This window comes from Xiphophorus maculatus, chromosome 1, assembly GCF_002775205.1.
Source record: "Xiphophorus maculatus strain JP 163 A chromosome 1, X_maculatus-5.0-male, whole genome shotgun sequence".
In the NCBI taxonomy this organism is placed as follows: Eukaryota; Metazoa; Chordata; class Actinopteri; order Cyprinodontiformes; family Poeciliidae; genus Xiphophorus; species Xiphophorus maculatus.
This window is the reverse complement of record NC_036443.1, coordinates 6,349,882-6,370,062: the sequence shown is the minus strand read 5'-3', so window position 1 is coordinate 6,370,062 and position 20,181 is coordinate 6,349,882. Positions and strand designations below refer to the sequence as shown.

At 41.0% G+C, this 20,181-nt stretch overlaps 1 protein-coding gene across 1 annotated transcript; it reads right to left on the bottom strand.

Annotated features, from left to right (window-relative positions):
• Window positions 1-1,559: 1,559 nt before the first annotated feature.
• faap20 (Fanconi anemia core complex associated protein 20) lies at window positions 1,560-7,477 on the bottom strand. Its single transcript, XM_023349092.1, has 4 exons — window positions 6,807-7,477; window positions 5,308-5,461; window positions 3,921-4,381; window positions 1,560-2,616 (listed from the first exon to the last, which is right to left on the bottom strand). Exons 1-4 carry the CDS (start codon window positions 6,947-6,949, stop codon window positions 2,544-2,546), a joined length of 831 nt encoding a protein of 276 aa, XP_023204860.1. The 5' UTR covers window positions 6,950-7,477; the 3' UTR covers window positions 1,560-2,543.
• Between the last annotated feature and the right edge of the window lie 12,704 nt (window positions 7,478-20,181).

The following is a 20,181-nucleotide window of genomic DNA, read 5'->3' as shown; positions in this document are numbered from 1 at the left end:
GTGCAGCACAGCTCGACAAGCAGCTCTCATTCAAATGCAAGTATAACGAATCCAAATCAGTCCGGTTCCTCCCCGTTCAGACCCAGTTACACACACAATGTAAAGTAGGACAATCGAACTCCGTCGATCACATGACACAGAGTGGTAAAAAAAAAATAAAAATAAAAAAAGACGGGCCTGGCTGATTGCATCAAGGAAGTCCTCCTGAGGCAGGCATGTGGCGCCGCCTCCTAACGCCACGACGGCAGGACTCGATCCTGTTGTTTGGAGTGATTTCCAGTTCGGTAATGGTTCCCAGCAGCAGCGCTGAGCTCTGACCACTTGTTCACCGTGTGAGGCAGATGATCTGATTAAAAAAAAAAGAAAAAAAAAAGCACCTTGCAGAGTCAATTTGCCAGTTGATGAGGGATCACCGAGCAAAGCTCGCCCGCATTTCCTTCACATAAAAAAGTTCACCGTGAAGCGCGTCACACGAAACAACGCTTTCCAATTATCCAGCCAATTACCTTGATTAGCAGGAAGGAGGCTGATCGCTGTGAACTCAACCTCCCAAGATCACAGCAGAGCCGAATCACTTCTTTACAGATAATCCGACTTCATTTTACCCTGCTGTGTACATTTCCATAGCAGTGAATTTTTTAAATATTTCCGGGAAACACACTTCACTGTGTTCAAAAAAAAAAAAAAAAAAAAAAAAAAATGATGCGAATAATGATCTACTGCATTAAACCATTAGGACCAACGCAAGTCCTAAGCCTTTTTGTACATGAGATAAATGAGTGCAGTGCATATAAAGTTGTTAACGTTTACTTCATGTGTTCACACCACATTAATATTGAGTGTTAGGCAGCTTCTATGTACAATGGAAGGATAATTAAAATTATTAGAGAAATGCGATGAAAAATTATGGCAGAGCAAAATTGCTACAATTTAGCAACAAGCAAATAAAAAAACAAAACAACAATGTTAAACAGCATAAACTTCAAAGAAATATTTTCATTGAAAAATATTATTTCACAAATTGTGTTAGAAGACTCATATTGACCATGAAAACTATTGCGATAGTAAATATTTCCATACATAAATTACCATGTAGAGACCTGGGGAAACTCTTATGGAATGAAAACCTATCTGCACGCTTCAGAAGAAAGCTACGTGAAATATAAATGTTTTCATCCAACTAAACTTATTTCTTGCATTGCATACTTCAAAATGTTAGAATTTAGTCAAGCGCAGAATGGCAATGACGATGTGCAAAGCTCACAACATGCTGATTCCAAGGTGCCTGCAGAAGTGGCTCAAAATTAAAGAAACAGATCAGTAATGAAGAGAAAGATTTGTTTAACCCGTCATGAGGATGATGGGAGCGCCATTGACTTGCATGAAAGTGTTTTTGGTGCGACAGTTAAGGGATAAAAAAAGAAAATAAAAAATTCAGGACAAACATTTAAAAAAAAAAAAAATGGTTGTACCCCATGAAACATTTGTGTTTTTGCCTTTGACAGGAATTTAAATATTGTTTATTTCTGCTAGTTTTGTCTTCTTTTTTTTCAGTTTCAATATTTATTATACTGAGCATATTTATTTTTCACAAGGCGAACCCAAAGACATCCAGAAAATATTCTGTGGAACGATGAGACAAAAGTTGAATTTCTTGGGAGGTGAGGGGTCGTGTCGTCTCCATGGCGGTCGTGTTCATCCTGGACAACCGTCCACCGTGGCTTAAATCAAACATTCATATTAAACTGTGGATTCAGACAAATGATGCCGATTCTTACAGAAATCCACTCCAAGGTGAAAGTATAAACAGGCTACAAAAAAATGTCTTCACACCGGTTTGTACCGATTGGGTTTAAAGGCTGTTACCATGGTGACAAAACCATCCCAACACTGGAAGCTGACCCCCTGCACATATGTGCACCGAATTTCTTTTTTTTTTTTTAAGAACATATTCCACCCTGAGTTTCTTCAAATTGGAAAAATACATTTATGACTGCAATTACAGGTTCAAGAACAAAAATCACATCTTTTAAATTTCTCTAAAAAAAAAAAAATTTTTTTTTTTTTTTTTTTTTAAATGGAGGAGTAAAACAGAGGTTGGAAATCTCCAGTTTTACAGATCTGAAATGTGGAACATGAGTTTGAATTTATCCAATAATAGAACAAGCGCCTCATCTCCTTAGCTCTGCAGGCGCTGGGCCTGAAGGACTGTTCAGCTGCTTTCCCTGAGCCTGGACTTCAATACAGATAATTATGTTTCCTGTAAGTGGGTCAAAAAGCTGAAAGGTGCGGCTACAGCCAAAGTTTCCTTTTCAAAAGTCATTTAGAGAAGAAGAAACAGCTACGAGGGGCAAGTCTCATCAGCTTCTCAGTTCAAGTCAAAGCCCTCTAACTTTCCCCCAGCTCTGACCCTCTGGTACACGAGTGTTCAGTCTACGTCAGTGGAGTAGATGACTTGACCTCTTCCAGCTGACCGGGTCCTGGAGTGTGTCGGGGCACCTGGCTGCCTGAAGCCCCGAGACGGCCGCCAGCTTCCTGTCGCCTCACCAGGTCATGTCCACGCTCAGCTCAGAGAGACACTGGGCCAGGTGGCCGTCCTGCTCCGTCTGCGTGAACCTGGAGGGCCAGAAAGCATCACACTCAGAGGGACGAGATCACCAGGAAGCTGCCAACTAGGAGAAAATAATAATAATACATTTTGTCCTGCAACACCTTCTCAAAAAAACTCTAGACACTTTATCTCTAATATTCCATGAATCTAATGAAAGAACTGAATACTTGGGTACATAACGCAAGACATTAATCACACACTGATGGAAACAGGCGAGTATCTGAGCTGTGGTGAGTGTGAGACGGGTCGGTGCGGTCAAGGATGTGTCGGCGTATCCCGTTTCTGATGTGACTGAAACGGTGTCAGACAGGATTTCTATTAGTATTTGGAGCAGGACCAATGGGCACCAGCTGGGGAAGCTAAAAGAACACATGGTGACCGTAAACAGAGCCACTAACATCCGTCATTAACGGACCAGAATTTACTACGAGAGTCGTAATAAAACCCTGCAGGGACGTGATGGACAGTGAGCTGATATAGTTTTATTGACCGTCTTTCAGTTGATCAGACCTTTGACTCTGGGGGGTCGTCGTTCCCAGAACGCTTTAGTTGGAACAAGTCAGACAACATGAAGGTTTGGACCAAGGACTCATCACTCCCATCACATCTCATCAATAATGAATCCTGCAGCATAGTTCAGCTCAATAAACTAAGAACAATTCATTTCAGAGATTTAGATGGAAATGTAATTTTACTTCATGGGAATACTCTCCGGATTTGAGTTAATATTACAGGAGTCACAAAAAGGATGCATGCGCAAATAATGAGGCGTGTTCAACGCCCCCACCCCAACAGGACGACTAACACGCCAATCATGAGCAGCATCTTCATCCTCAACAGGACGTTTCACACACGGTTCGACCACAATGTCTGACTTTTACTTTGAATTTACTTCTATAAATCCACCGACAGCTAAAATCTACTGGTTATTTAAATGCAGCTCAGAGTTTGCCTCTGAACTTTAGCTGCTGCAGGACTTCCTGCTGCGCCGTCCTGATTCATCCGGCTCGCCCAGACCGAAAACTCTCGCCTGGTTTTTCTCTCGGGACTTGACCCGATGGGTTTCCCCGCACACAGCAGATTTTTACTGGTAAGAGTGAGCCTGAACTAAACGCCGACACCATCACTCAGTAGTACGCTGCACTGCTAAGATTTCATCCCACGTAGTCGGCTTGTGTGTGAATGTTCATGTTCGACTGTCATTATTTCGCCGTTAGTCCTCTGCCACTCGAGAGGACTAACGGGAAAGAATGTTCCCTTTTCATTTTAGTGTGAAAAGAAGAGAAAGTGAGTGACGAGCAGCTCTTACCCAGAAGGGAACACACGAAGACACATGGGGCAGCTCTCCAGAGCTCCTACTTCATGTTTGCTAGTATTCTGCACCACCACGACCTTCTCCTCCTCCTCGCCACATGGAGAAACCGGTGGGTTGGAAACCTTCAGCGACTCGGCTAGAAGCCGTCTGCTCAACGGTCCGACCCTCGGCTCTCCTGCTGAAAACGGAGCTGGGTTCTCCCAGTTCTGAGTCCTGCTGAGGGATCCGGGAGGTTCGGCTTGCTGTTCAGGACTCTGTCTGCTGTCAGACGATGGCCCTTTGTCAGGTGACTCTCCAGAAGGCCTGGTCTGGACTGGGGCAATCTCCTGGCAAGAAGACGCACTCTGAGGGTCCGATGGAAGTCCCGGGGTGAGTGGGCCGTCTTCTGGAAAGGGAGGAGCATCACTGAAGAGATCAATCGTCCACTGCTCCTCTACCTCTGGTGTGGCAGGTCTCTAAATAGAATTTAAACAAAACAAAACAAAACTAGTCTTATTAGGTCTACAAAATTTAAGACAAGCTATCTATTGCCGTCCTTATTCAGGCAAACACACCAAAAACACACCAAAATGATCATGCTGCCCTGAGCCCACTGCGTCTCGATTGTTTTCATGAAGCAGTCGCTGGGGAGACCTCGGCCAATCAGAACACAGAAGCTGTATGGTTGAAACGCAAACCAGTGACAGAGCAACTCGTCTATTTTCCATGTCTTATACGTCTGAGTCACAGGTTGTTGCTTACAACGGGTCTCACTGAAACATGTGAATAGAGGGAGCGGCGTTCAATTGGCAGTGATGACTGTGATTGGCTGAGGTGTATTTGTGAACAAACAGCTCAAACATAGAGATTAAACCCACAGCAGGGAAGTCTTCAAGGGGAAACCCAGCATAGAAAACACTCCTGGATCACCTCTCTATCTTTTTTTGTGTGCATCTGCTCGGTCTTGTCAAGCCCCCCGTTGGTTTTGGCAGACGGCTGGTCCGACCGAGTCCGGTTCTGGATCTACTGGAGGTTTCTTCCTGTTAAAGGAAGGGGAGCTTTTCCTCTCCACTGTCGCTACACGCATTCTCAGTATGAGGGATTGCTGCAAAGTCAACAAAGACAACATTTTGTCCGCTGTTGCTACATCATCCAGGAGAAGTCAATGCTGCAGGTCAACGACCTGCTGGGCTTCCTTAGATGGAAAACCTGATGCACTGTTTGATAGAGGAGCCGCTGAATTATGCTTCCAGATGACATTTGTTGTGAGCCGGTGCTATAGGAACAACCTGAGCTGAAGTGAACTGGTGCGTGTCTGAATTTGGACTTTTAACGCAGCACGTTGATGAATGTTTTTGAAGCGAGCAGTATTCTCCACAGGAGCAGCTTTCGGTAAACTTACCGCAGCAGGAGGAAGGGGAAGATCAGGAACCGGGTCCCAGAGCTGGTTCTGCAGGTGCGGCAGAGCAGACATCAGTGTGAACGCCCACAGGCTCTCCACAGCGGGGGGCCGCAACACGTTCCACCACGCTGCCGCTGCTGCAGGCGGCCGACACCTGAAAGCAGCTCACACACACTGTTCCTCAGCATCACCAAGCTAACTGAGTTCTTTCTTCATCAGGCCCGACGATGACTACTTTCCAACACTTTCCAAAAAATAAAAAAAATTAGACCCACTTCAACAGATTTTTTAAGTTTTTGGAGAAACAAAACAAAAACACACAAAAAAAGGGACTAATTTTAATTTGTCGTCTTCCCCGTTACAAAAAAAAAAAAAAAGATTTTCATTGCATTTTTAATCTAGGCATTAAATTATTTATGAGGCTCCTCTTTGATCTGGTGCTCTGTGACTCCTTTTGTAAAATAAGAGAATTTAGAAAAAGCGCAAGAGAGAGAGAGAGAGATGTTGAATATCTTCTGAATATATTAAGAGGAGAAGCTGAAATCTGGCTGCTTTGCAGAAACAGAAGCAGGTTGGAGCCAGGTGGAGGTGACAGACTGCCACTGGACCAAACTTCAAACTATAACGGCGCATTTTGGACTCTTGTCTTTTTCAATGAACTGGAATTTGTGCCCAAATCCAGAACCTTCTGAAAACAACATGACTGACGCAGGTCCGTCTTGCAAGCTTTCGGCACTGTAAAAAGGTTAAAGTAAATAATTCTGAGACAGCATCTTGTAAGGAATCCATAGTTGCCCATTAATGGCATAAAGCAGCAGCCAGGAATGCCTCTTCAAATGCTCCTGATCAACAGTTTTCTAGACTGAGCAGCCAAACTAATTATACAGAAGAACCTTCTAAATATTTTTCATTTTTTTATTAATCCTTCAGCGATGGATTTAACTTTACTACTTGGTGAGCTGTACTATCCACAACAAGCAAAGACTTGTTTCCTGGATGGTAAAGATACTGAACGGCTTTTTCTACACTTGGCAAACCGAAACCTAGTTTAAGGTTTATTATGACAGATCACAATAAACCCAGCCCTCAACAATAAATAAATAATAAAAATAAATACATCTTGGCATATTGGTGTGCTTTAGAGTTACTAATGTTGCAGTGATTTAAAATGATGGTTTAGTATCCCGATAAAAGAAAGGATGGAGAGATATAGCTGAAAACACGACAGACAGAAAGTAGCTCGATTCTTCTGCTGCTGTATTTCTGTTGTCTCTGACGCTTAACATGTCAGGAAACTCTTATAACCTCCCTTACAGAGTGAACCTGAATGCAACATGGCGATTAAAACTCATCCGGAATAACCGGCCAGCAGTCCGGTGAGCCAGAAGAGTCGGAACGGAGCATGTTCCGGTTCCGGAGCATGCCGTAAACACCCGAGACGTTTAGTTCGCCTTGGACGTTGTTCCTGCTGAATGTCCAGCCACCGTAAAGAGCCTGACCTGTCAGGATGCGCCGCTCCGCCTCTGGACGGCGGAGCCGCGCCGCTCCTCTCCGCGGTTCCCCGGGAACCCAGTTCAGACTTCGGCTCCTCCACGGAACTCCTCTTCCGCTTCAGCTTAGACTTTGAGCCGTTTTCAGCCATCTCGTTTCGTTACTTCTTGGTTTCCGCGCCGAACTTTGAGAAGGGCTTTTCCGGGGTTATACATGCAACGTCATTTAACAGCATCCAATCAGAAGCTTCAGTAGTTTGTCGTTAAAGATGGCCTGTCCAATCAGGTGAAAGTAAACCTATTGCGGAGAGGCAGGCCGGAAGTAAACCTACTGATGATGAATTTAGTCCTGGGCAGCGCTTCAATCACCTCTTATTTCCTAAAAACTCATTCTTGACTTGCCATCTGCTTTGTTTAACTCTCAATGAAGTCTGAGAATTTGTAACAATAAACGTGCCAGGCGGACCTGGCACGTTTATTAACTATCATCTCATCTTAAATGTGAACAAAACATCCCAGGCACGTGCAGAGGAGATAGGCATAGGGGGGCTTGAGCCCCTTCCCCCTTTATCCTTAATGCCCCAAGTGTATTAAGGATATTTTTTTCAATTACTGAGGGCAGCAGTCTGGCTGAGGGCATATACATCAGAAATGTGTCTGTTGTAAAGCTTGCTGCTGTTGGCTTCTATATTTTTGCTTTAATAATCTATATCAGGGATCCTCAGTTCCAGGCCTGGAGGCCCAGTGTCCTACAGGTGTCTCTGCTTCAACACACCTGAGTCACATAATGAGGTTATTAGCAGGACTCTGGGGAGCTTGACTGCACCGAAGAGGTAACGCAGATATTTGATTGACGCATGTTGAACCAGGGACACATCTCAGCACTGCCAGACGCCGGCCCTCGAGGGCTGGATTTGAAGACCCCTGATCTATATGTCAATGCTTTTGATAGTCTGCGTGCATCCAGAATTGGAAAAAGTTAAAATCAGATTTATTTATCTTCCTTCAAACAATGAAATCAGATGTCATTCTCCACCTTAGCATGCCAGTGACACCAGAGGAACGGAAGAAAGCTGGACTCTTGACTTTCAGAAAACGGAATAGTGTTGCTCAGCATGTAAACTAAACTTTGCAATTGTAATGCAATCAATGAAAGGATTTGTGATTTGGTTGTGCCTTAACGCAAGAAACAGCAGGATAAGCAGCGTTCTCTGTTCCACAGTTTGATTGTACAGTATCATTTAATCCCGGACTCTTACTTTTAATGCTCTAACAAAATTATGTCAGTCCTGCACAAGGATTTCTACTTAGCGCAAAGCACAGCAGGTTACATCATGCAAGTATGCTAACTGTTATGATGGGGCTTTGTTCCCTCTGCAAGGACACACGTAAAGTGGAAAGTTGAAGTCATAGTGTTGGTGGGACTTTCTGAGTCTTTTAAGCTTTTGGCCAGAGGGACGACCAACGGAGAGCAGCTGTAATTATGCAATGGAAAAAAAGACAAGGGAAAGCTGGAGTGAAAGGAAGGAAAAGAGAACATCATAGAAATGAAAGACAGGGGAGAGGAGGGGGGGATAATGTGTGCAAATCTTGAATTATGTTTATGTTTATGGTTACTATTCCTTCCTTTTTCAAACTTCTGCACCATAACCTGAGGACTGCAGCGAGGCGTTTTCTGAACTGACCGTATTGCACAATCTTTCTTTTTGGGTCACATTGGGGGAAAAGCACAAAAGCAGAGGACTGGGCCAGGGTTGTCTGCAGCGCTACACTGGGAAAAATCCTGCTGGCGCCTGGAAAGAAAGCTTACATCACACGCTGCAAGTGATGCTGTGTTGTCCCCTGCTGTCATGGAGACCAGGGAAGTGAAGATGCCTCTGCAGAAATTGCAAACGTACCCGCTGAATGCAGAGGAAAGTGAAAAAAGACACAGCTCCATTTATCTTTAGACAGAAAATCGATGCATAACAACTAAAATTAGGTCTGCAGCCTCACAAAGACTCTGTCTGTTTGTTTGTTTAGTCAATACTTTAAAAAAAAGAAGAAGCTAAGATCACAAAATTTGACAGGCAGAAGCTAAGATTTTAGCACTAATGAAATTATTCAAAATGGTAACAATTAGGTGAAAACTATATTAACAGACCTTGAACGTCCCCACATTTTTGCACAGTCAAGCCGTACATCTCAGTAGGTTCTGTGTGGATTTTACAAGCTAGGCAAACACAAAGTAGTTAAGTGGAAGGCTGAGACACATTGTTTCAAAATTGACGTATCTGAAAGGTGTGCCTCCTGAGCCCATCGTTTGTAGAACCACCTCTTGCTGTAGTCAGCTCTTCATGTCTTTTCTTGCCCGTGTCCACCAGCTTTGGACATCTAAACAGCTCAACCACAGTCAGACTAGAGAGAGAGTATCTTTAAACATTCATTTTCTTGTTTTGTCTGACCTTTGACTAGGCCGTCCTATCACCCGGATATGATTTGATGACAGCCATCCTGGCTGTTTGTTTTGGGTGGTGGTTCTGTTGGAAGGTGAACCTCCACCCTGTTCTTAAGTCTTCTTATCAACTCTGGCCAGGTTCCCTGGCCCTGCTGAAGAAGCACATCGCCATCCAAGCGTAGGTGATACTTGAGCAAATCACTGTACGTCTCTCTGCACACCCTGTCGAGCTGTCCAGAGACAAAGCAGCAAACACTACCAGATGTAAGAAAGATACATACTTTTAAAATGTCTGCAAAAATAAAGCTAAATTATTAGAGAAAAATGTAAAAAATAAAAAGTTGCAGTAGCCTGGTTGCATAAGCTGCACATCCTTTTAAATACTTCTATTTATGTTTCAGTATTCAGTCTTCTAAACTCCACACCTTACCGTCGGTTGTTGAGAATTTGATAAACCTTAAATAAAGTCCAACTAACCTCATACAATTATTCTTATATTTGCTAATATAAAGCCACAGTTTACAGAGCTTAGAAAGCATCAAATGGATCTGAAAGTTATCCAGTAAGAGAAGATTACAACTAAAGCATTTTGTACTCACTATGGTACACTGAAGACTGTCACCAGTAATTGGACAAGTTATCAGACAACAGGGACAAGACAGACACTGGATATAGTCCCCCAAACTGGGTCATGTTTGAATATGAGACTTTTTCAAGCAGTCAACCACAACGGACACAAATAGGAAGTTTTTTAATATTTATTGGAAAGATGAGTCTTTTTTTGGACAAGAAGAGAAAAGGTGAGTGGTTGTCATTATCATTAAGGTAAGTATTATCTGGAAACTTTGACTTGGGCTCCTTACTAGAAGCTGGTAAGAAAAGTGTTATGACTGGTGATGTTACGGTTGGACCAGCATGTAGACACAAACTCAGAGTTATTGAAGAACACACGACGAAGATTATGGAAATACTCACGAAATAAATAAACTGCAGGAAAACAAGACATTCACATAGGTGATAATGGATTAATCACGAAAATGGTAAGAGAACCAGAGGAGCTAATCAGAGAGAAGTGGGTGCAGCTGTGAAAAGCGCAGGTGGAGGTGATGGATGCAGACTGACAGTCTGAGGGAAGGTGAAAGATAAACAGAGAAACTAACACCGGAAAAGAATGACACTCATGTGAGAGAACATAATCCAGAGCGCAATGGGACGAGTCAGATGAACAACAGAACCACGACAAAAGGACTAAACTAAAACGGAAAGATCCAAGAGCGTACATAAAGAGAGGGATGACAAAATACCACGAAACACAAACACCTGTGGATCATGACAGGAGCCCCAATCCCCCCAAAATATCTAAATCCTGATCAATAAATAAAAGTTGGATGAGAGTTGAAAGTGGTTAGGCCTCGGTGGAGTTTCATCAAAGCAACAGAAACGGTCTATAGAGACAAAAAGGACTTTTGATTTTAGAGGAAGGAAGACTCCCGACGAAGTCTACAATGTAGGATCATAAACGACTGCGGATGGACAGAGGTTGGAGAAAGGCCAGTGGGGCCAATTAGACCTTTTATTGTGGTGCAGGTGGAACAGCCTGAGGCATGCTCATAAATGTCTTTAAAAAGTTATTTTAGCAGTTCTATTTCATAAGGAATTTTGGTGATATCAACAGCAAATGACCAAGGAAATCAGTCAAGCACACGTGCAGACCAGAGTAAGAAATCCCTACACTTGCTAATTGTTCCAGATAAATGCTCCGAAGTGAAGAAGATGGCAACCAGGAAGACGGGAGAAGAGTGAGAGCTGACAGTGAAAAGTGGAAAGGGAATGGATTTGAGACTGAGGCATGAGGATTGGATGTTTGGATTTATTTTATGTAATCGTTGGATTAGGTGAGAGAGAGCACTAATCCGACCTGCTCACAGTCCTGCCGACATGACGGGCCGATGAAAAGATGAGCGAGGCTCCCAGGAGACCGAAGGAGCTGCAGGTTGTGTTCTACATGCGACTTTTATTTCTATATACAATAAAAGTCGCTGCTCACAAGCAGCAACAGTTTCAGGTAAATTGCCCCAGCTGTGCTTCAAGTGCTCACTCATCTCATGTGATCGGATGTTCGGCATGCTACAGTCATTTATGATGCCGTTCAAGACTGATGTTGAGTCTCTTAAGAAACAGGCCGGAATGAACCTTTATCACAAGCGCTTGACGTTTCTCTTGCTGCGAGCGCTGCAGCAAGAGTCTCCTCTGTCCTCCATATGTCTTGACTGGGCAGTGTGGGGTTAACCCTTTCATGCATGAATTATGATCCTTTGTGTCAGAACTTTTTTTCCATTTTTAAAATTTTTTTTCTTAAGGCATAAAAAAAGGTAGGAAATTTTTTTTTGTAAAAATAATTTTTTTATTTTTTTTTATTTTTATGTGATCAATTGTAAATTTGTCCAAATACAAAGTTGTTATTTGAAAAATACATCAGTAGTATTGTTCCTTAGGGGTTATCTGATGTCACAATATTTTTTTTACTTGCAAGAGTCGTCTACAGTAGAAGGAGGGACCTGGTCGGTTCTCATGCTTTTTTGTCTGTCGGCCATATTGTATTTAACAAAAATAATTTCTTGCATTTGCAGCTGATGGCCAGTAGTTGATGGTATATTTTATGATGCATTAGTGTCCACTTCAGTGGTCTGTGTGCATTTATAACATAAAAATCCACAGGAAGCACAAGAAAATGGCTTTTAGATAGCCGTCCACTGTAGTGACCACTATGCATGAAAGGGTTAATATGACAGCAGCTTCAAATAAATCTGAAAAGAAATATTGGCACTAAGGCGAAATATTGTCATGAAAAAACATAATTGTTCTGAAAATATCTGAAATAAATGTACTGGAAAATGTTGTATTGAAAGTGAGCCTAAATTGAACATGAATTACGATGAACTGAAACTCAAAATACATACAGTAAAACAAAAACCTGTCTTCACACCATTTGTTTAAACTGTCAATGTGATCCAAATCAACTTATAAAAACTGCAATACAATTTGAAAGGTTTTTTACAAAATAATGAACAAGGGGCAGTATTTAGTCAATTCAATCCATTCATAAAAACAAATTCAAAGTGATTTACATTTATTTCAATTATAGTTGCAGAAACTCTCAGATTTAGTTTATTAAGTCAATTAGTGAAAAGGTTTAGTCAAAAACATTAAGATACTGTCTTTGGAGCAATCCCTCATGTAGCGACAGTAGAAAGGAAAACTACCCTTTCACAGGAAGAAACCTTCAGCAGAACCAGAACCTGACTCAGTCTAAGCGGCCATCTGCCCCAGCTGATCCAGGAACACTTTCTACGTTAAAGAAACTGTAAAACGTTAATGGCAGCAGCAGCAGCAGCTCTTCAGTGGCCTCGGCAAGGAAAGAAACAGCTAAACAAACAACCTCTGAGGCTGTAGTACAAAATCGATGGGATGAAAAACAGAAGACAAACCATTGGTGGCAACAAGGTTTTATTTTAGAGACCGCATTGGCCAAGTCCATCATCTATAGAGAGAGAACATGAAGTTATTGGCAGCAATAGCTCAGCTAATGGTCCTTTCCAGGAAGGTGTCACAGGTAAGCGTAAATGCTGGGCTAGGTGTAACTTTTATAAAGAGAAAACCAGAGAGAACATAAAGGAAATGGCTTCAATAAGGGCAGATATGCTGCTCTTGGCCAGGATTCCCTTGAGAAAGAGGTTTTTAATCTCAATGAGTTTTTATCCTGGTAAAATAAAGGTGAGAAGAGAAAAAAATAACAAAGATGAGAAGAATAATGAGCGAGTACTAAGAGAATGTAACAAAGTGAGAAAACGTTCAGTTTGTCCTCCAGCAGCCTAAGCCTACGTCAGCATAACTACAGGATAACATAAGCCAGTCTAACTTTTATCTTGATCAAAAAGGAAAGTTTTAAGCCTACTCTTAAAAGTAGACGGGTTTCTGCCTCACTGACTAAAGCTGGCCGCTGGTCAAACAGGAGAGGAGCCTGAGAACTCGCTTCCTGTTCTACTTTTTGAAATTCTGGGAACCAGCAGTAAACCTGCAGTCTGAGAGCAACGTGCCGAGTTGAGATCAGGTAGACCAATCAGATCTCTGCTATATGATGGAGGGGGATTATTAACAGCTTGATTATATGTGTGAAGGAGAATCTTAAATTCTGTAATAGATTTAACAAGGAGGCAATGAAGGGAAGCTAAAACAGGAGAAATATTATGTCTTTTTAAAATTTTCATCAGAACTCTTTCTTGCTGCAGCATTTTAGGTCAGCTGAAGGCTTTTACATTTGTTGGACTTCATAATTCCAAAGAATTACAATAGTCCTGCTGAGAAGTAACAAATGCTTGGACTAATTCCAAAAGTGGAACTACACTGTTTAAATATTTACGGTTCTGGGGGAGAGTGTGACCATCTGAAGAATAGATAAGCTTTGCTCTAAACTCCTTCACTTTCTGGCCAACAAAAAAAAGAAGAAGATTTTTTTCATTTGTAAACATTGAAAAACCTTCCACACTTATCTTCCTCCATCACTTGAGAGACAGCTCAAGGATTTCTATTTAATCCATTTTATTTCCCATTTCAAAGGTCTTATCTTTTTTTTTATCTGATTTGACAAAACATGAAGGATGAAAAACTGTAAATAAACATTTTGGTGACTTATTCACAAGACTGCTATGCTTTCAGACTGAAACACAAGAGTCCTCAGATAAACTTTAAGTCACCATTGTTTCCCGATTTTTGAGCTCACCTAATTTAAGCTACAGCCACCGACTTTAAAAGGAAACACAGAGTACATGTGTAGGCTGCAGATATATACATTAAACATGAGATACACTAAAAAGACTTTTAGTTAACTTAAATGAAACACTTTGAAAAATGCTTTTTCCAAACAGTACCTGTAACAGGCTACTTTTTTTTTTTTTTTAAAGAAATTGGTCATTGTCTTCATCTTCCTCCTGTGCGCTCCTCTATTAACTTTCTTAACAATGTTTTTATCAGCAGTAGCTCCTATAATGAGCCCAATTGATGCGCAGTTCCATCAGATGTTTGCTAATTGCTGTTAGCTAGTCTGAAGGAGCTGATTAGGGAGAGTCACGAGGGAGGTCTGCTCTCTGTCTGTCTGTCTGTCTGTCTGTCTGTCTGTCTATCTTGCAGTTCATTGTCTGTCTGTCTATCTTGCAGTTCATTGGCACAGATGAAGACTGAGGCTTGGTCATCACAATCACAGAAGCATAAGGAGAGTGAAAACAAAGCATCAACAGCACACGAGGAGAGGCTAGCATAGGGGCTCCATGTTGGCAACATTACATGAAACATCTAAAAGCAGGGTTGGCATTCACTCTGCTGTCTGGCAGCTTTGGCCCAGGTGGGATGAGAAGCCTGAAGGAACAGCAAGTTTTGCATCACACTTTCCTCCATTATCACCAAATCTCCACACAGACAGCTGCAGGCCTGACTTTACTGTCTGTCGCTGCCAGAGTTAATCGCAGTGCTTCGTGCCAGCATGCAGACTGAACACAAAGCATGTCTGATCATTCTTCCCAGGTCAACTGTTTCCTAAGTCATATAGGAGGATCCTGAGTGTTTTCAGAAATTGTTATATTTAGGTGTTCTTCATGAAAGTCCTTTTATGTTTGATTTTTCATTCACATAAAATTGGAACCACTTGTTATTTTGTGTATTTGTATTTAGAAGTTTAGAAAGGTTATTTTTTATACTTTCCCCCCTAATTTTATCTTTCTGTTCTATTCAATTCAGTTCAATTCGGCATATTTACATAGCGTCCATTTGCAACAAATGTTGTCTTTTAAGGCCCTTCACGAAAAGTAATTTTGATTGAATTATAAACACATTCCAAATGATCCTCGTTATCAAACGGTACAGTTTCACATTGCCATTTCTTTCTATATATTCGTGATGCATTGACATGATTTTCTTTGGGTCATAAAAGCAGTTTATTAAACAAAAAAGAAACAAATACGCAAAAGCTGGTCTCAGTGTGCTAAAAATTACTTGGCTATTGCCATTTGATTTGCTGTCAGCCAGCCAATCTCTTAAGTACATCAGCTCTTCTCCAAAATAATCCATCCTGTGAAGCAGGGAAACGCCTTTAGAAAGCATCAAGAGCTAATGATTAGCATGACCTTTAAAAGATCAAAAGGAAAATGTGGTAGTTCAGAAGCAATTTACTGAACATAAAACTTTTGCACCACAGGCTGTTGAATCTCAATATATCACAGTTTCTCTCAGTTACTTTGGTGCATTCCTCAAAACAGAATTGTAATTCTCAAAACTACTACACTTTCGTAGTTTCTCATTCCTTTGAACAAGTTATAAATGCTACTTCCATGCAAACTATTATGCATAAACTGTTGCTTTTCTTCCTACATTTCCAATTGGCATGTTGTAATTACATACATCTGCTGAATTGCCTCGACCTCCACAACATTTAAGCATAAGTTTGTCATTTAAGTTTTAACATGCAGAATGCTTAAATGGGTTGTCATGAGATGTCAATCATACATTTCAATTACACTTTTTTCTAAATCTGTCCTGACTGATAAGTTGCTCCCAGGTGAATCCTGTAATCCCAATTACCAACCAGTTTTCTGAAATAGTTCAAAGATGCATTTCATGATCCATCAACTGGGAAGTATATGGCGTATGTGTAGAAAACTCACTGTTACATTTCTGACAATGGAAGGATGGGGGGGGAAGAAGAAGAAGAAGAAGAGTGAGGCTGTGGTGGAGGAGTTAGGAGGCAAAACAGGAGAAGAGGCAGAGGAGGTTGAGGAGGTTTGACAGGGGCAGTCACTTCAACATCATCAGGAGACGACACGACAGGATGCTGATGGAGTTCCTCTCATCCTGCTCTTCGTTCCTTAACTTCATTGCAGACTTTCTCTCAGCACGGAGATGAAAAGCATAGGAAGAATACCCTGTGATCCCTACAGCACTGTTTTTCTAGTTTTTCTAAAGGAGGTTGTCCTTTGTTCCCATTTCAACGTTAGCTTGTTTTTCTTTGTTCTTTAGAAAAATACATGGTCCTGGCTGCCCTGCTCAGTCTAATAATGACTGAACAGATTCTCAGTTTCTCTGCTTCCATGATGTTAAGACACCAGGCCCACGGTAAGGAAGGGACAGGCTTAAATGCACCCTCTATCAAATTATTGGCATGACTGTTTTTTGCTCAACAGACACTTGTTTGCTTATGAAACGATAGGTCTGATGTTGAAGTTAGAAAAATTGGCTTTATTTTTTATTTTTGTACATGTCATGGCAATAGCAGGAAAACCCCCTCCTCGCCCCCAAACTCAGAAATGGTTCGGCTGCAGAGAAAACTTCTGACTTTAATTTTACCAGGCTGCCTCAGTGGTGGACTTAAATGCCCGGTTCGCTACATGTAGACTGAGGCGGTCCTACTGCTGGGGGTCAGAATCAAATATCCTGATTCAAAGAAAAAGCACCAGGCTGCGACTGTCACTGCTACACATCTCAAATCCCCTAGCTACCACCGGCTCACACCTTCCTACTCAGAACATCAGAATCACTAGCTGTGTTTAAATACAGATTCAGTGAAGTCTGTGAGAGAGCGCCCAGCTTCGTTGCTTCAGCTTAAAATCAACCGCTGATTACTGGCTATTATTTATTGTGATGTATTTGTGAACAAAGCCAGCGTAAACACAAAGATTGCAAATAGCATCTGACTGTAGCCATGGTAACACAACAATCAAACTATCTAGATCAGTGGTTCTCAAACTTTTTTCAGTGATGTACCCCCTTAAAAATATATTTTTAGTCAAGTACCCCCTGACACGGGCAAAACATTTTTGGAATTAAAAAGAGGTACAGTGCTGTAAAATCACTGTCTGATTTATTAAAGCCAAACAACTTATATCAGTGAACCTGACAAATACATCCATATTGCAAACATTGCATGGTTGCAAAAAAGAAAAACAGAAGACAGTGACCACCAGGAAGGTATAAAACCAGTCAAACTGTTTTATTTTAATATTGAAACTAAATACTGAATATAAAATTCAGTGCATGAACACACATTTATATTTTATCGAACTTTTTACAAAATAATTTTTCCCAAGACTTATTATGAGGAGCCTACTGATTTTTTAAAGATATTTTGAAAAGCTTCACGTACCCCCTGCAGTACCTCCACGTACCCCCAGGGGTACACGTACCCCCATTTGAGAACCACTGATCTAGATAATTCTTTGCACTTATATAAAGTACGGTAAGCTTCCTAATCAAACAATTCATTTTTATCTCCGCTGACAGACTGAAATACAATTTAGTAACATTGTTGTTCGAAATAAATGACCGCTAAAGTTTTAGGTCAATGGTCTGTGTTACAATTCAACCATTTCTAGGGCCCCCTGAATGTCTGGAGGGGCCTACCAGCAGCTACTGACTTTTCTTTGCCCTGATGTCTTTCAGTTTTACAATTCTAGATCTCAGAGGAGCTATCATCCAAACATAATGTAGAGTTAACCCCTCTGAGCTTTTTCAGTCTTGAAAATAGCCTGCAGCCAAGTTAGTATGGAGGTTAAACAGTCAGATATTATTAGGGTTTATTTAGTAACATAGTAACAAATTGGCTAATTTCATAACTTCATAAGCAGGGACCTTCTCTTTCTCCTATGATCTGTTCAACAGCTACAGTCACAGATCAACTCAGACCTCCAGGACTATCCGCAGCACAAACAGCAACATTATACCTATCAAGAAAAACAGACTATATTTGCTTTGCATTGCCCCCACATGATGACAATGACACAGTATGATCCGATTAAATACTAGATTCTTGATTAATATGGGTTGTTGCTGTGTTGTTGCACGGTGTTTTAAGATCGTGTCCCCGTTTTAACTCTGAGCCCCGGGCCCTCCAAAAGCCTCTGAACGGCCCTGTCGTACGCAATGAAAGAAAGGACTTGACATTCTGAAGCGCTGATATGTTCACTGACACAGATAATTCATTTTGAGAGATGAGCTAAGCGTTTTGAGGCATAGACTGGATTTTGCAGTTTTTCAATGGTTTCTTGCTGTTTGAAGAAATAATTTTGAGAAATGCAATCACTGTTCTGCAAACATCAAGGATGATTTGAGAAATTCACCAAAGCACCTAAAAAAAAAAGCCTAGAAGTATATCATTCGCTTTTTAGGCAAAACCCAGTCATTTTCAGTTAGGTGTAATCGCAAAATAGAGAAAGTCTTGACTTTGAAAATGAATTAGTGAGATGTCCATTAAATGGTCCGTTGATCATTAAATTCTTGCAGGTGCCACTTAAGCTGGAATTTAGGTGGCAAAAGCATTTCCCCTGGGCTGCACAGTGGGGAAGTTGTTAGCTCTGTTGCTTCAGAACAAGAAGCTCCTGACTTTCCCCCAAGGATTCCCCTCCAACTCCAAAAACACCCATGTTGGGTTAATTGGCTGCTCTCCAGTGAACATTGCTGTGAGTGTGCATGCCGCACACTGTAAGACTCTGTAAGTATTAGAAATAAATGGGAGTACTCTGCCTTCTTGGTAATAAATTAATATGTAATATCTGTAAATCTACTTACAACATTTTCAAACGTATATTTAAAAATAAAACTTTGGATCGGTAAACCAATGGCAGGATGTGGAATCAGGACATGGACATATTTTATACCCCCTAAAAAGAAGATATTGAAAAACAAAACATTTAACCTTAGCTGCTCCTCTTAATTGTTATTACTGTCATTATGATTCCACATTTGTTTCCTCCTAAGCTCTCTGTGTTTTCCATGTGTTTGAAAGGTGCTCTTTGAACACAGCTAAGCGATGCTTTCAGGTCATGACCCACATTTTAGGTTGCAGTTGCAGCCGGATTTGGACAGGGGACGCTAAAAGAGCAGAAACCACCAGAACTCTCCGGGAGTTGAACTTGCCCTCAACACATGAACCCAAACCCTGCCAGTCCTCCCCGTTTGGTTTGGATTACAGATCAGGATTATCTTTTACTATTCCTCCAGTTTTACTTCTTTCTCTGTAACAAAACTGAATCTAAAAAAAAAAAAAAACTGATTAAGCAAGCAGCGTATCTAAATATGTAGTTTGAAAATACTTACGCTGTACAGATTTAGAAAGTTTAAGATTCCTTTGAAAAAAAGTCATGTAAAAACATAGAAACATTGCTGTTTATCAACTTCTGATCATTTTTGCTTATGCAAAACATTAACAAGAACATCGCCTCTCACTGATATTTCTTAGCACATTAAAGCAGAAGGTACACTAAACCACAGCCAGACGTGTTGCTTAAATATGTCCTGTCTCACAAGACAACACCCATCCTCTTTTATGTTCTTCTCTCACTGAACCAAATGACTTGCATAAATTCAGCCCTAGAAATTGTGAGCTGGCTAATCTACACAAATAAAACCCCAAATCTGTCTTTCAGCTTAGTTTCCTGTAGAGAATTATTACAAAGCACTAATATGTGCATTGATATGGTGATGTTTCTTGAGCATGTGTCAAAATCTGAAAAGACAGTACTGCTGTACAGAGCAGCGATTTGTTCTGTATTTCAGCAGAGTGAGGTATGGTGTCTTTTTATTGCAATATTTGTCATGGTATTTTTTTTTAATGTCTTTTTTGATTTTCTCCTGCTGTTCAAACATGTTTTTCTTCATACTTTAAACAGATCCAGCTCTAGGAATTAATTTTCTTTGTGGCATAGTTGGTGGAGTTCTTCAAAGCAGGTTATGTCAAAATGGAATCACTTACAGAATTCAACATGCTTTAGTCTGATCTCAGAAAACACATTTTTGACACAGTGACTAGATAAATCAGTGGGTGACAACCCTTTTTGCTTTGAGCACACCATAAAGCTTTGCTCCTTCCTTTGATATTTGCCCTCCATATGTTCACTGTTTATGCGT